Source organism: Lepisosteus platostomus, chromosome 9, assembly GCF_059453375.1.
Source record: "Lepisosteus platostomus isolate fLepPlt1 chromosome 9, fLepPlt1.hap1, whole genome shotgun sequence".
NCBI lineage: Eukaryota > Metazoa > Chordata > Actinopteri > Semionotiformes > Lepisosteidae > Lepisosteus > Lepisosteus platostomus.
This window is the reverse complement of record NC_142619.1, coordinates 42124217-42139755: the sequence shown is the minus strand read 5'-3', so window position 1 is coordinate 42139755 and position 15539 is coordinate 42124217. Positions and strand designations below refer to the sequence as shown.

The following is a 15539-nucleotide window of genomic DNA, read 5'->3' as shown; positions in this document are numbered from 1 at the left end:
ATTAAAATTAAAAAATGTAAAAGGGGCATATAGATATGTTGAATAACAGGGATTCTAAAACAGAGCCCTGAAGGACACCTGGATTTAATGGGACAGAAAGCTAATGAAATGTACCAGGGAGAGAGAGAATAACAGTGACCAATACTGTTAAATAATGAACATAAGTATGAATGGCGTCATATTTCAATATAACATTGTCTCTGATCTATGGTACTGGTAAAAGAATACACAGCTATCTTTAATGACCAGCAATTCATGTAACTGAATAGGTGCCATGTGCTTTAAACCCCTTCCCAAGTAGGATTTGTCTGAAATAACACTTGGCAGGAACTAAAAATTGTTTTCCTTAATTACAAATGTCTGTCTCAATGATCAAAGCACTGTTAACTGTGAAGTAGATTTAACATTATTAAGAATAACCTCAGTGGTAGAATAACTGTACGAGTGAAAGGTAGTGACCGTGTTTCTGAAGCAGATGTTTTTCTTTCATTTAAAAATTAGAACAGTAAGCTCTCACAGTTATGCTTTAATGAGTTTTGAGCTGTAATATTGTTTATGATGAAAAATGTTTATAACTGCACTATATAACAAAACTTTCAAAACAGGTGGTTTATAAGTTATTATTTAATGTAAAAAAATATCAGCTTTATTAATGGATATCATGGTTATTTTCAAACTGTTCAATAAAAAATAGACTGCATAGGAAAAGCCATACCCATAAGATAACAACTAAGGAAAACATTCTTATTTCAGCCATAGATAGAGCTAAAGTAAGAACTGCAATGAGCCCAAAACATCATATGTAATATCTGATCTTTAACAGTGAAAATTATTATCCTTTGTTGCTGTTCCAAGAAATCTTAAATACGTCTGATTTTGAATGAGTCATATGAGTTTACAGTATGTGTGGTTATTGTGCCATATGGCTGTATAGTGCAAAACTAACTGCTGCCATTTATTTTTGTTCCCTGGAATTAGATCTCTTTTTTCACCACCTATTCTTTTTTAACATCCCACCTCTGCAATGGAGCTATCAGAACTTATCTCTGAGTAACTGCAAACTGCAATCACATGTGCTGTTTTCTTGTTAACCACTGATAAGGGAAGCAGTTTTAATTGTTTCGTTTCTGTTCATCACAGGATATTGATTTGTTACTGACAGTTCTCAGCAACAGTCTAGGGCTTTATCCCATTTTAAGAACCTTAATTGTAAACCCGGGATTGAACTAGCCCTGCACATTCTTTTTGCCTGTGCTCTATAAAATACGGTAACAGTGCTTGATTGCAAAAGGGAATTGGATATTAAGATTTTTCAAAGAAAACTGACTTAGTTTTGCATTTCTTCTTAGTCTCTGCTTCCTTTTTTGGTCACAGTAACTGGGTCTTTAGTGATGGAATTGGAGCTCTCTGACTATGGATGACAGAACAGTTATTAATTGCTAATAGAAAAGCACACATCATAAAGACACCTTTATTGAGTGCAAGGCATGTAATTGCACACATTCCATCTCTCAACATTTTTTTTCTTAGAGCCATTGCTGCTTTGATAATTGTAATCAGTGTTTGAATGGTAAATACCTCCCCATTATTACTTGTTTAACTCAAGGTCATCGAATTTTGGAATCCTTCCTAGCTGTTTAGAATGTGATCTACATTTATTTTCTGAATCTTTCTCTTTTTTCTTCAGGCTTGCAGATAGGTTCTGAGAACAGAATGTAGTACGAATTGCAGTGAAATTGGAGTGCAGTGAAAAAACTCTGCTTTACCAGCCACAAAACCTATGTATCTTCAGTTTCCTTCGTGTTTCATCAAATACAATAGGGTGTTATGTGCATCGTTACCACTAGGCCAATGACAACTGGTCCACTCACCGTACATTCACTGCTGTTGTTGTGCGGAGTGGGCATTGTTGGAAGCAATAATACTGCCCTTGAACATGGCCTTAAAGTATCAACTCATTTATATACAGTAATTGCAAAAGGTACAAAAAGGAAAATTGGTAAAAGTGGTAAAAAAGTGGTAAAACTGGCTTGCACGTGGTGATATGGCACCTTTGGTAATTAAAGGAAGGTAACAATAAGGACAGTTAACTTATGATACAGGCTTATACTGCTGGTAACTTGTAGTATCATGTTCTAAAATTACTTAATTTTTGTAGAGTGTATGTTATCTACTGTATAAAGTAATTGTTGTTGCATGAAGAATACAAATACAACTACACATTTACAGAAGTGAAGTAACAAATGGCAGTTCCCCCTAACCCCTATTTTCTGGAAGGCTTTATATTTATCAACTGTTTTATTTCACCCACAGTTTTTAAAAACAAGAACCTCGGTAGTTGGCAAAAGATCCCAGCATGTTTAGAGAAATAAGAGACTGTGGTCAAGGACTTCTATTACTAATATAGCCTTAAAAGCCAAAGACACAAGAAGCACATTTACTGTATTCTCCTATAGCATATTCCTGTTCAACGCACAACATATACTACATATTTTCTGTGTTTTTTTTATCAACAGCATTACAATTCTAAAATTGTTGCATGCACTGTTTAAAGTACAAAAATCAACTCACTAGTAAAAGCAATCTACTGTATAATCACAGAAAGTATTGTTGCCATTTCCCTTTGCCATAAACCCCATTTGCAGGTGGGTGAAAGCAAGGATGAATGAATTTAAAAGCACAGCATGAACATTCTGTGTTGGAATATTTTTTTATTATATTTGTTTAGTGTTTAAGTATTACTTCCAAGGATTGTGGAAAAGAAACTGCCTGTGTTCTCAGGAAAAAGTCAACACTTTACAAAAATATCTTTTTTTACAAAAACAATCTACAGTACATGTTTTCAGTGTGTACTGTAAATTAAGTTATCTGTCAAGTGGGATACAATACTTATCTTAGTGAGAACTGTGAAAATAACTGCAGATTTACAGAAAAGCTCAACTCTTTGAAATTAAAACCTCATCACACCAACATCCAAAAAGCAGATTTCTGCTCTTATAGTTATGCATATTAAAACGTTTTTTTTGTTTAAATAGATTAGTTATCTGAAATTTTAAAATATGATACATGTACATGAAGATAATAGCAAGATGTTTTTTTTTCTAGGCACTGCTTTCCTAGAATTTCTTAATCTCTTAAAAATACTTTTTAAACTAATATATATATGTATCAACATTTTGTTTTTTACTGAAATAAATAATTGCAGAAGTTCATCTGTAATTAGGTACCCTGGTGGATTAAATTTGTTATATTTCTTGTTTAGCTTCTTTGACTAAATGTTGAAACTGAATATTTGTTACATTACCAGTCTAAAAATATACTGCTTCAAAAAGGAATCTTCTTGGATTACAATTAGCACCTTTAATGATTGCTTGCCATGGGAATTCTCTTAAAACTAGTCCATTACATTGTGTATAGAACCAGGAGAATATTTCAATGGTTAATATAATAATAATAATAATAATAATAATAATAATAATAATAATAATTTATTTTAAGCTACAAGTTACAAGTGAAGTTTAGCCATTGATGCTCTTTCTGTGTTCTCATGAAGGGAAAGGCTATTTATTACCAGAAAAAAATCATTTTCTTTTGTTAGTGAAATACATGTATGATTACTTATCTAATAGTGGCACTCTCTGCAGACCATGTCTATGATATATTGTCTTTTTATAGCTGAGATAATGGATGTAAATATCTACCTGAGTACTTAAGTAGTTTTAAAGGTCTAGCAGACAAAAACAAATGAATAAGGATAAGGATCCTTCCTGTGGAAAACACTGACACTCCTTTATTGTGCCTTTTTGCTGTGATTCTTCTCTGCAGATGCATTACTGTAGTTGAACTGTCTTTAAGTCTTTAAGAATTAATTTTCTATACCTTAAGAGTGCAACCTTGGCTCCAAGATTATAATTGTATCCATGCCCTTTGAACAATGTCACCGAAAGATTGTTTTAGCCACAGTTGAAAATGGGGAAAAAACTGTCTGGGGACTCACCTTAGGGAAAGTGGGGGTTAATGAACTCCTCCAGAAGAATTAAAGTCTCAACATGCAAAATGTGGTGTTTAGGACATACATACTGTACTGTACAGTAGTATGTCAACATAAGCATCCCAATAATGTTCCTTTGAGTTTGAAACATGTTGATTGGTTAGACCCTATGTCTTCTGTTTTCAAGTCTTTATAAAAGTAATCTCTTTAGAGTAAAATACACTGTGGATATTATTTTTTTGTTTTTCTTTATAACTGACAGGGTCATAATTTTCACACAAAGAGATATTTCATGGCCTGTACAATAAAAGTGCCACATGCAATACAATTCCAATAAGCCACAATGGAACTAAAATAAAAAATAATTAAGTTTAACTGTTCTGTAATTCTCAATGATAACTCGTTGGTGTATAGAAAAAAATGATTCACTTGATTTATTTTTAGTGGATCTAGTCTATTCTTTTCACACTAAAGTCAAGTTAAAAATTTTGGACAAGGTGGTGGCTGTTAAGAAAGCAAAGTTAAATGTTCACTCATTTCAGGGCGTTTAGAGAGATGCATATAGATTTGTTCAACACAAAGACTGTGCAGTTTGTGCTCTGAGTGCGTGGGTATGAAAAACGTACCACAATTAGCAATTCTTGTGAGATGCTGTGACTCAGATGGAATTTGAGAAGAGCTGTGCATGGCACAACTACGAGGGAAGATATAGCTAAGACTTTTCTTAATCTTTTTGAGGAAAAGGGAATTGACATCCAGAACATATGTTCTGTGACAACTGATAGTGCCCCTGATTGGGTCAGAAAACAGAAAGGATTTGTAAAGATCATTGTAGATTACATTGACCACTCCATGGTATATTTTCATTGTATTATTCATCAGGAAATTTTTGAATTATTATTGAATTATGGTCTTAATAATGTGATGAATACTGTGATGAAAAGTTGTATATTGAATTTTTCCTAATCAAAATGTAAGTAGGGCAATTTTTAACCTTAAAAATTATTAAAGTAAGCATGCAAATGTGTAAAAAAACAAGTGCATGAGCAAACTCTTGGTACACCCCTTCTGGAAGGTTACCGATCCATGGTCTAGAACTTAAGTGCATTAAAGAGATTCCAAATGAAAGGAGACCATTCGACCCATCTAGAGCAACAGTAGCAAATTGATAATAAGGATCGCATCCAGCCATTTTTAAGAAGACGTCAGGGTATCAGCTTCATCAACATGGCTGGGCAGCCTTTTCAAATTTCCAATCCCCTTAAACATTTAAGTACACAATTATGTTGCTAACGGAAGACATAAACAACAATGTTATTTTCACCTGGAGCTGTGATTTAAACTAATTTATCTAAATTGCTCTGTGTTTCTTTCACACTTTCTCTCCCTTTTACTGTCTTCCCCGCTCTCTTGCTACCTCTTCCTCTCTCACACTTTTGAAATCTACAGTTTATTTGTAAATAATAAAAATAAATAAAATATGCTGTATGCATAATATTATAATAACAATCACATTAATTATACTTCTAATAATAACAAAACTAATGTTGGGGGTACAGGAATCCGGTGCCTGTGCTGTGGGTGCCCTTTACATTATGTCTACAGTACATTGTACAGTAGGTGCTGGGCTTGGGGATCCAAAAACATATGGCCACAATTGGCTAATATAGCATGAGGTGGCAATTTCCTCTCTTAGAAATGTGGGATTGAATTTAATTCGTTTAAAGAGGGAAGCATTTTGGGCTTTCCTTCTTAATATTTTCATACCTTAGGATATATTTACACCTAAGCCAATTTTTGAAATTCAGGTGGGTAGCTGCGTCAGCATGCGTAGGCTGCAAAGGAACAAGTAATAGGTTTATTCCATGCTGAAAAAAAGAAGAAAGAGAACACAACGTTTCGGCCGTGGAGCCTTCTTCAGGTGTGAAGAACCTGAAGAACCTTCTTCACACCTGAAGAAGGCTCCACGGCCGAAACGTTGTGTTCTCTTTCTTCTTTTTTTCAGCATGGAATAAACCTATTACTTGTTCCAATTTTTGAAATGGTTATTAAGAATCAAAAGGAAGGACCATTTTAATGTATTTAGCGATATTTGCTCATTTACTGTATATATCACATAATAAAAGGTTTTGCACCATCTTTAAGTAACAGTTTAGAAATAGTTGCTTTTGATGTAATACTGTAGTCTGTATCCTTCAAGTGTTCTGAATATATTAGGTTACGTGTATAGAAAGTTAGATTAATCATTCATGTGTACAGTATATCTTCATTGGCTTTTTGGTGTATGTCTATATTACAATAAAGTAACTACTTCATAATTTGACAATGATCTCAATAGAATGTGTATTTATCATGTAGTTTGTTTTTGCTTATTGTTAGGTGATATAAGACTTATTTTGGGGCAAATGTGTGTGTCCCTACAAAGCTTTTGTGTGACAAAAAGTTAATTGTATTTAATAAATTCCAATTTGAGAATGTGCATTCTGCTTTTTTAACTGTTTAAGCCTGAGCTGGTTGCCATGGAAAGTACATGTGAGCTTTTGCTTTCATACACAAGAGATGAAAGTAGTTAGTCCTTGCATCCTGCAACACCAAAATCCTTTTAAATATTCCTGGAAACCCTGAAAACACTAAAATTTTACAAGACTTTAATTTAAGGGGCACAATTTATTGCATTATTTAAAAGACAGATCTATTTTATGGATGTTTTCATTTCACTTACTTGTTTTTGTTTTCCCAGAACTATTAAGGTTGAGGTGTATGACTGGGACAGAGATGGAAGGTAAGTGGGCTGAGTATTTCTGTCAGTTTAATCAGTTTAATTAGTTTTCCTGTTACCACAGAGATCTCTGCATTGTTGGAAAGAAACATCATATCACACATCTCTCAAAACAATTTGCTTCAGCATATATCTATTTAAATGTATAAATTCACCTGATATGGAACTTTGACTTTTTTCACCCATCAGAAAAGCTGGACATTAGGTGCCAGATGCTGTAATTTTAGATTATTTAAAATAATTCAATAAACCAGAATTCTGAAACACCTGACAGCTCATTTCATTCTTTTAACTTTCTTGCATTTTCTACTCGTGTTTTTTTGTTTTGTAAGTCATGATTTCATTGGAGAATTTACTACAAGCTACAGAGAACTGTCAAGAGGTCAGTCCCAGTTTAATGTGTATGAGGTGAGTAACCAGACTTTCATTCTTCCTCAGAATATTTATGCATAAGCTCTTTCTACAACTGATATTTTCATTACAACAAAATATGTGTCTAATGAAGTTATTAAAAATGCATGCCTTATATATGGGTTTGGGAGTTTTTTTTTGCACTAGTAATTGCAAATTGAATATGCCATTTTATACTAGGAATTGAAAATTGAAAATGACATTTTTAGATGGGGAAAGTAATGGGAATTATGGAATTTAGCAGACTGGCAAGTGTCATTACTGTGCTGTATTGTAGGGGAGAGTGTGCAAATGGAAGCATCAATCATGTTCAGTCTAATGTGAAACCAAGTTTACCCATAACTGCAAATAATTTTATTAAATGACTCTGTATATGGCAAAAAAACAGATTTAGGGAATTAGGGAATACTGTACCTTTGCTGTGAAACAGAATTTTATCTCTTTGATACACCACAAGCGATTTTTTGTCAGATGATGTACCAGTGCCGAAAGTGTAATGTTAGTTCACACAAACATAATCTGAGTTCATGGCATGCATTTTGCTGTTGTTAGGTCATTTCACTCGTGAGGTACACTGTGAAGAGAATTACTAAAACTGTTTAACAAAAAAAGTTTCGCTTAGCCAGTATGTTAACAAAGTGAGATACAAACATTATGCATACAAAAGAAGAAAGCTCAGTGCCATCCTTATTTGGTGATAAAAAGATAAAAGTTTATATAAGTACGTCAGTTGATTTCTGAAACAATGACTTACCTATTGGTTTTCTTATTTCTTCTGTTTGTTACATTTTTTATAATTCATGCTTCAAGACATAAGCAAACATTAGATTTTGATTAATTAAATCATATTGCATGACTTCAACACCTTAATGTTGAATTATTCCTCTCCAGACACTGTGCTATTTGGCGTAGTGATCTTGGCACTTTTCTGGGAGTGGTGATCTGTACAGTATACTGTAAGCCAGCAGTGATTGATGGTGTCCTGAGTGCACAGCTCTGAATTAATTATGTCATTTGCTGCCCTTCCTACAGGCTTGTCTTGATATATATTAATAATTCACATCCTCGTTTGGCTTGTATAAGAATTGCTTTCTTGTGAAATAAGAATGTTACAATTATACAGTACATGACTTACTTTCTAGACTTTCAGATTTCTGGGAAGATATATTGTGATGAGATGTAGCATCTAAGGTTCGGAGATGAGTGAACAGACTGGTCATATCTAGATCTAAGACAGAACTAATTTAGGTCTTCCAAGAGAAATGGGATAGAATCCCACAAGACAGCATCTGCAACCTGCTGGAAAGCATGTCTCAGATGTACTGCTTACAATGCTTCCATACCTTTTGTTGATCAACACTTTTGATGATAAATGGTAAACAGTGATTGCATCAAAGCAAAGATTAATTTACAGTACCTACTGTACGTCATCTGTTCAATAAAATGTATTAGGTATTCCAAATTACCCTGTGACTGTGTGCATGACATTTAAAACTCAGTGAAAAATAGGGTGCACTTTATATTAAGAGAAACCACTCCCAGTGACAAGAAATGTCTCTGCATATACATAATAATAATAACATAAACAAAAATACAACTAATGTATTTTTACATGGTTGATTCAGATAAAGAAATGGAGCTCAGTGTCATAATTATCGTCTGCTATGGCTTAGCAAAGTTATGAGGCTATTTTCTGTGTGGCTCTACAATATGTGCATTACTCACTTCTTAAGTCAGGATGTGAGCTCTAATTATGGTTATAAATCCTATGAGTTTAAGATCAAAGTCGTTTCTCTCATCTAGTTTCACAGAATAGTTTTCTTGTCTTCGAGCTGGTTACGTGACACATGTAATGTGGTGTTCTAGGTGTCAAGTGAATGTAAGCTTAGTATTTAATCTTTTAAGTATCAGAATCAAGGAAGGCTTTAAGGTACAGCAGGAGGGTTAGGTATAGATAAGAGACATAGATAAGAGAATTCCAGATACAGTACTCAGGTCAGAATTTAAAAAGTGGCATACAGGTTTAAAGTGCCAAATTCAATAATAAATAATAACCACAGGAATTTTTGTCTCTATGCAAAATGTTTTATATAGAAATGTAGATACAGAGATGTATGTGAAGAGAAATTTCAGAAATAACCTTAATAATTTATTTGTACAGCAGTACATTTTGAGTCAAAATTATTGTCTGTGTTCCCTAGTAGCTTAACCCGTAAACATGCTTGCTGGAGTGCAGGTTGAGTTCTGTGATTCCGGCTTTGTGGCTTTGAGTCTAGGTCTTGCATCAGCAGGATTTAGCAGGATGTCCCAGGAGATGGGACTAAGCCTGCTGAGGACAGGACAGAATTATATTGCCATGGCAACCCCTGTCTCCTCCCAGGAGCTTGAAACTTGAAATATTGAAGGTGAGGGGCTTCCCTCTTCTCCAGTTTGCCAAAGCTGAAACCTTGACTTCTTTTAAGAAAGGACTGGTTTAAATTCTTTGCTACTTGTGGCCAAATGGCTTTCTGCAAATTTTAGCCTTTCTTTTATTTGAGAGAAAATCAGGGAAAGAGTGTTCTGTTTAGGATATCTGTTCAGCAATTTTTTTGTCAGATTTGTTCTACATGTACATTAGATGTGTCCAGACATTTTACAAGTAAATGGAATTATGTTGTTGTCCATTCTTTCAATTGCTTCAACACAAAGAATTGTATTCATAATAATGATCACGATTACATTTTTTTTCTTTTTTATCAGTTTGGGAATTTGTGAGTGCCAGACTATATATGTACTGTATATGTACTTTTGAAGAAAAAATGAAGCAAGAGAAATATCAATTTACAAAAGGTGGTTTAATCAACAGTTTGTCAGGACAAAGAGTATTGTAATATGATGATTATGTTAATGTGCTGTCTTCATATGAACACTATTTTCATTCTTTCCTGTTTGTTATTAGTCATCTCCTATGTACATGCTTTTCTAGGTTATAACGATTTAAGTAAAATTGTGCTCACATAAAATGAAAGCTTGCACTATTAAATTATTTTTTTTAAGTAACTAAACACAATGTTGTATATCATGGTCGAATATGGTAGCAGGTGTATTTTGAGCCAGTTGTCAAAGGTTCCCATATTTCTGCACATTAATTTAATTTCTTTGCACCTTTATTTCTTATTGCAAAATACGTATGTGATCATAGATCCATAGACTTTAAGCTATTAGTTGTAAATACTTATAGTATAAAAAAGACTGAATAGATGGCTGAAAGTCTGATTAGTATTTTTATGTATGGAAAGGAATTGTAAAAACATTTGAAAAATTACACTCTGTTCATTAAATTGTTTCTAAGAAATGGCAGAATGAAACACATTCAACTGCTACTGAATTTCAATCCTGTTAAGACATGCTCATAAGCTTGTTCATTATTTGTCATATATGTCCTTACTTTTTCTCTTAATATTCTTGAACAAGGATTTGCATCTGATGGCTTTATGGTTTAATTGCATGTCCAAAAACAAAGAACCCAAGCCTGAGAACTGAAACGGAGAACCCAAGAAGTAACATTCTTATACAATTATTCAGTTTAATGTTGGTTAAAATAAAATACGGTTGCAACTCATAAGGCACCAAAACTTTGACATGTACTGTAAGAAAAGTTAGCAAAGGTTAGTTGCAGAGGGACCTGGGAGGTAAAAAGGGTGCAGTATGTGGGCGAATACTGGAAAAAATCTGGTTTTACAGAATTTGATGCAACACTGGGACAGTCCATCTAACAACAAGATTTTTCCTGGAAAACTAGGACAGTTGGTACCATAAAGTAGTGTGCACTGAATGTGCCACTTTTTAAATGAATGTGAAATGAATGTCATTTTTTAAATGACATTGATTTAGAAGGCCAGAATTAAGTGAACTACTGTATAAGGTTTGCCTTACTGTCCAAATGTACTTCATTTATGTCATACTGTATGTACAATGTATATATAGTAATAGGGTTGGCACAGTGATAGGGCAATTGTTGCTACTGTCTCACAACTACAATACTTTGGGGTTGGGCACAGGCTTAGCATGTGTATGTTCTTCCAGTTTTGGCCTGCTACCTTGGTTTTCTATCACCAAGTAAAATCATGCTGCCTGTGTCTGATTGGCTCTGATTTGAGTTCCTTTAACATTTTTTATTTTTTAACAGATTTAATGATTGTGACATGTGGCATTAGACTATGCACTTCAACAAAACACTTCCAAAACCTTTTCATTTGTTTGCATTCTGCAATTCAAACTAATTTCATTTAGCCTTTTGAAATTAAACTGCAAAATTGTTTTAATCCAAAGTCTTACAGGACTTTTAACCCTAACCCTAGGTCCATCCAGTTTTAACAGTATTCTCATTAATGTTTTGGTCATTATTTTGATTTTGGGACACGAGTGGCAAATCATCAGATGTCTTCATTCAACCTTTCAGGTAATCTAAATTACACTTAATTATTTTTTTATTCTGTGTTTTTGATCAAACACACTCATTGATAAAGTCTTAACCATAAGCAGTAAGCATATCCTCACATTCAAATCTGGAGGACTAGGGTTAGGGTTAGAGAACCATTCAAACTAGACCTATATAAACAATGTGGATCTGGTTAAATGTTTAGTAGTAATTCAGATTTATTAGAATAATTTCAAATTTTCTGTCAGTCACCTAGGTCTAGCAAAGTTCAACCAAAAATATGTTTCTCCCTTGTGTGTGCACCAAAGGTTTCTTGACTATATATCACATCCTTTATTCTGAGAATTTTACTGGGGCTTTTTTTCTTACCTGTCTTTATCAGTTTGAGCTGTGGATGTGCTGCTCAGAGATTATCTAGTAAGAAAATAAATGCAGGCATTCTCACTAGACCACAAGTATAAGATCTGCTGTGGTGTTTAATCAGGCTTCTCTATAAAATTATTCATGGAGACTAAGAATCAGGTGTATGGTTTGACCAAGGTTAGAATTTGTCCTTTATGTTACAAGGGACAAGCAGGTTAGTTTTTCTTTTTTGGTTTTTAGTTTTAAGGAAAAGGTCGGTTTGCTTTACTTTTAGTTAAAGCTTAGAAGGAAAAGAGTCAGAGATAAATTTTGGGATAACACAACACCACAGGAAAAAAGCACTAGTAATGGGCTGACTTGGAAATTGTTTGGAAGTAAAAAATTAGCCATGTCCGAGAAATGCTCAATTGTGCATTATCTGTTCACATGACCCATCCATAGACAAGAGATGATCTTTGGATTGTTCTTAAAGGAGAGAGTATTCCTCAACCAACTACTTCTGATCAATAACATGGGAAAATGATTCCTGAATATTATGATCCTAGAAATTGCTACACAAGAAGCTAACATTCATCAATGCGTTTTTCTCTCTTGCATTTTACAGACGACAGTTGAGATTTTCATGTCATGGCTGACCTCACACCCTTTATTATTTGTTAATGCCTAACAGTGTGCCAGTTTGATCAATCAAATGAATTAATACACTAAAAAATATTGTTTACTTGAAAAAGCAAATGTGGAATATTATGTTAGTAATAGGAAATGTTGTATATTGTGTAATGCTTTTACAAAACACTACCCAGGCAATTATATGTACAGTTTAACGTATTTTGGTTATTGCTATTTTTGCAGGTGCTAAATCCTAAGAAGAAAGGAAAGAAGAAAAAATACCTCAATTCTGGAACGGTAAGAATAGATTTTCATGGTATTTGTTTTTAATAAATGTCTGTATTATACAAAATACAACATACAGCCTGTGTTTATTAACGTAAAAAAATGCTAAATTTAGACATTTAAATTCAGTGTTCTATAGGACAGAATTATGGCATCTTGTTCAAAACTCAAAATTGATATACAAAGGCATTTTAATGTATCCAGAGATAAAACTAATAAGTTATTTAAGCACTTAATTTGGACAAAAACCCTACTTTGATACATACACATATAAATATTTGAAGATTAACACACACCTCTTCTACAAGTCACAATATTAGGAGTCCTTTTCTTGGTCAGTTGGAAGAAGACTACAGTAGGATCAGGACATGATATTTGTTCCACCAGGTTCTGAAATATTTGCTGTCTAGCCCAGCCCATGAAGTAACCCATGCTATTCTTCAGGAATACCTTGAGTTGAGTTTGAAGCTGTGATGAGTTTGGTGCATTTTGGAATTCCACCAAATAGAACATCATTTTGTTTAATATTTTTGTACATTTATATATACTGTATATAAAATTGTACATGCAATATGTAAATTGATTCATGATATCCTGCTGATTATAAAATTCTTAAATAGCTACGGTGCCTTATTGTCTTCTCAAGTAAAATATTGTTTTGGTTATTTTTATCTGAGCTTGTGTTTTCTTTGAAATAATGTTAATCAGATAATTGTAAAATGGAAATATTTAATCATTTAAAGTGTTTGTATCAGATATATTGAAAAAGCATGAGTTCTGTGCATGAGTTCTGTGAAAATAGATAAGAAAGGTTGACAACAGAAAAGTCCACAATTAGAACACAGTTTTGGGAAATCAAACTTTGCAAACATTCACATTCCATTTTCTTTTTCTTCTGATGGCACAGTTTTAGCTGAAAATTGAGGTACTGGGTGATATTCCATGCTGTTGTTGTTTTGGTTTTTGTTAATTGCATGTTTTTTTTTGGTTTGCAGTGCAAAACCATGAGTGAGTGAAGTTGTACTGCGTTCTTCTAAACAGTGCTAAATGGAAAATGCTTGTATTTTTCATTTGACAACATTAGTACTTTTTAGAAGGTTCTATACATTTTAAGTTGCACAAATGTATTCTAATGGTAAAGATAAAAATATGTTTTTGATAAATGGCACACTACTTGTTTCTTGTCACCCTTCAGCTTAACTTAGTGGTATGCTGTTTTTGTATTTAAACTGGTTACATAGTGCTAACAAAGAAACACACACTACACCAGTAGAAACACTGAACAAATTGCCATTTGAAGTGACAAGTTCAAGACAGTAGCATGGCGTAGATTTTAGGGTTCCTAAACTGGAGAGATATGGGCTCACATTTTGGGTGAGACTCTGGAGTTGTACCCTTAAATAAGGTACAGTACTTTACTCATGGTGCTCCATGAGAGTTTGTTGTCAGCTGGTTAAATAAATACATTAAATTTGTAATACAAATTCCATGTGGAATACTGTAGCTGAAATTGTGCATTTTTTGTAGTTGATAATATTTATAATACATTTTAACATTCTTAACAGGTAACCTTGCTGTCTTTTGCTGTGGATATTGAAGTTACCTTTCTGGACTATATTAAGGGCGGGTAAGTAATACAGTTACACATTTCATCCACATTTTTGATGTCAAACTAATAGACCCTTACTGAATAATACTTTTTTTCCATGATATATGGTATATCTGGGGCCACCTTACCCCCATAACCAGTCAAGAGATTTTACTGCATCTGATTAGAATTTTGTTAGGTTGAATTGTATGTGGATCTTTGGTTGAATACTTGCCTGACAATTCAGGATGTGAATCTAAGACACTTTAAAACCATGACCATTTTTATCTTGGTGGACTGTTATTAATTTAACAGAAAAGCCCCTTTCTGTGTCCTGTCATGTGTGGCAGATTACTTGTCAGCATCTTGAATGTCTTTCATTAAAAGGGGGAAAACTGTAGCACCAGGTCTCCTGTAAAGATGCAATTTACTTCTTACATGGTGAAGTAATTCTGGGGAGTGCGGACTTAGAAATGCTTCAGTACTCTAGCAAGGAACTTCTCAAAAATACAAAATGCTGTTGCAGTTTTTGTAATTGCTGATAAGCATTTTATCAAATCAGTTTCTCAGTCAGGAGGTCTTGCCTTCTCTGCCTCTGCCTTTTTTTCCTTGCCAGTCTCATAAAATATACTTTATAGTTAAGCCATGTAATCCATTTCTGACTGCATCCAAGCAGTAGGAATGCAACAATATCCCAAAGGAAGCTGCTTAAAATCCAGTGAAATTTTCCCTGGGGAAGGTTTGTTTTATATGAAAAGTAAAATGAACACATAATGGATAAATCATATGTTTAAACTTAATTTAGCATTCCCATGCTATAATGTGTACTTTGAATATGCTTTGTTCTGTGTTGTTTTTTTTTAAACTGAGGTAAAGATTTTCTCACAGATATTCACTGCTTTCAAACCATAAACTATAATAAAATCTTGTGTACTTACAGTAAGTGCCAAATACCATTTGCACCAAGGTAACATTTAGCTGACATGGTGCAAATGGAATCCATCCCCAGTCAATATGTTGCTTTGTATAGTCCTGAGAATTTTAACTCCTAGTCAGGGTGAAAGCTTTAGTAAATAATTTCAGTAGTTTAAGC

General features: G+C 33.6%; 1 protein-coding gene across 1 annotated transcript in view; it reads left to right on the top strand.

The window, feature by feature from the left end:
* LOC148655015 (copine-8) overlaps positions 1–15539 on the top strand; it is a 169682-nt gene that overhangs the window by 115887 nt on the left and 38256 nt on the right. Inside the window, exons 10-13 of the mRNA XM_088645067.1 lie at positions 6732–6773; positions 7103–7178; positions 12817–12870; positions 14424–14485. Of these exons, the coding sequence (XP_088501193.1) occupies positions 6732–6773; positions 7103–7178; positions 12817–12870; positions 14424–14485 (234 nt within the window). The remainder of the gene's footprint in view (positions 1–6731; positions 6774–7102; positions 7179–12816; positions 12871–14423; positions 14486–15539) is intronic.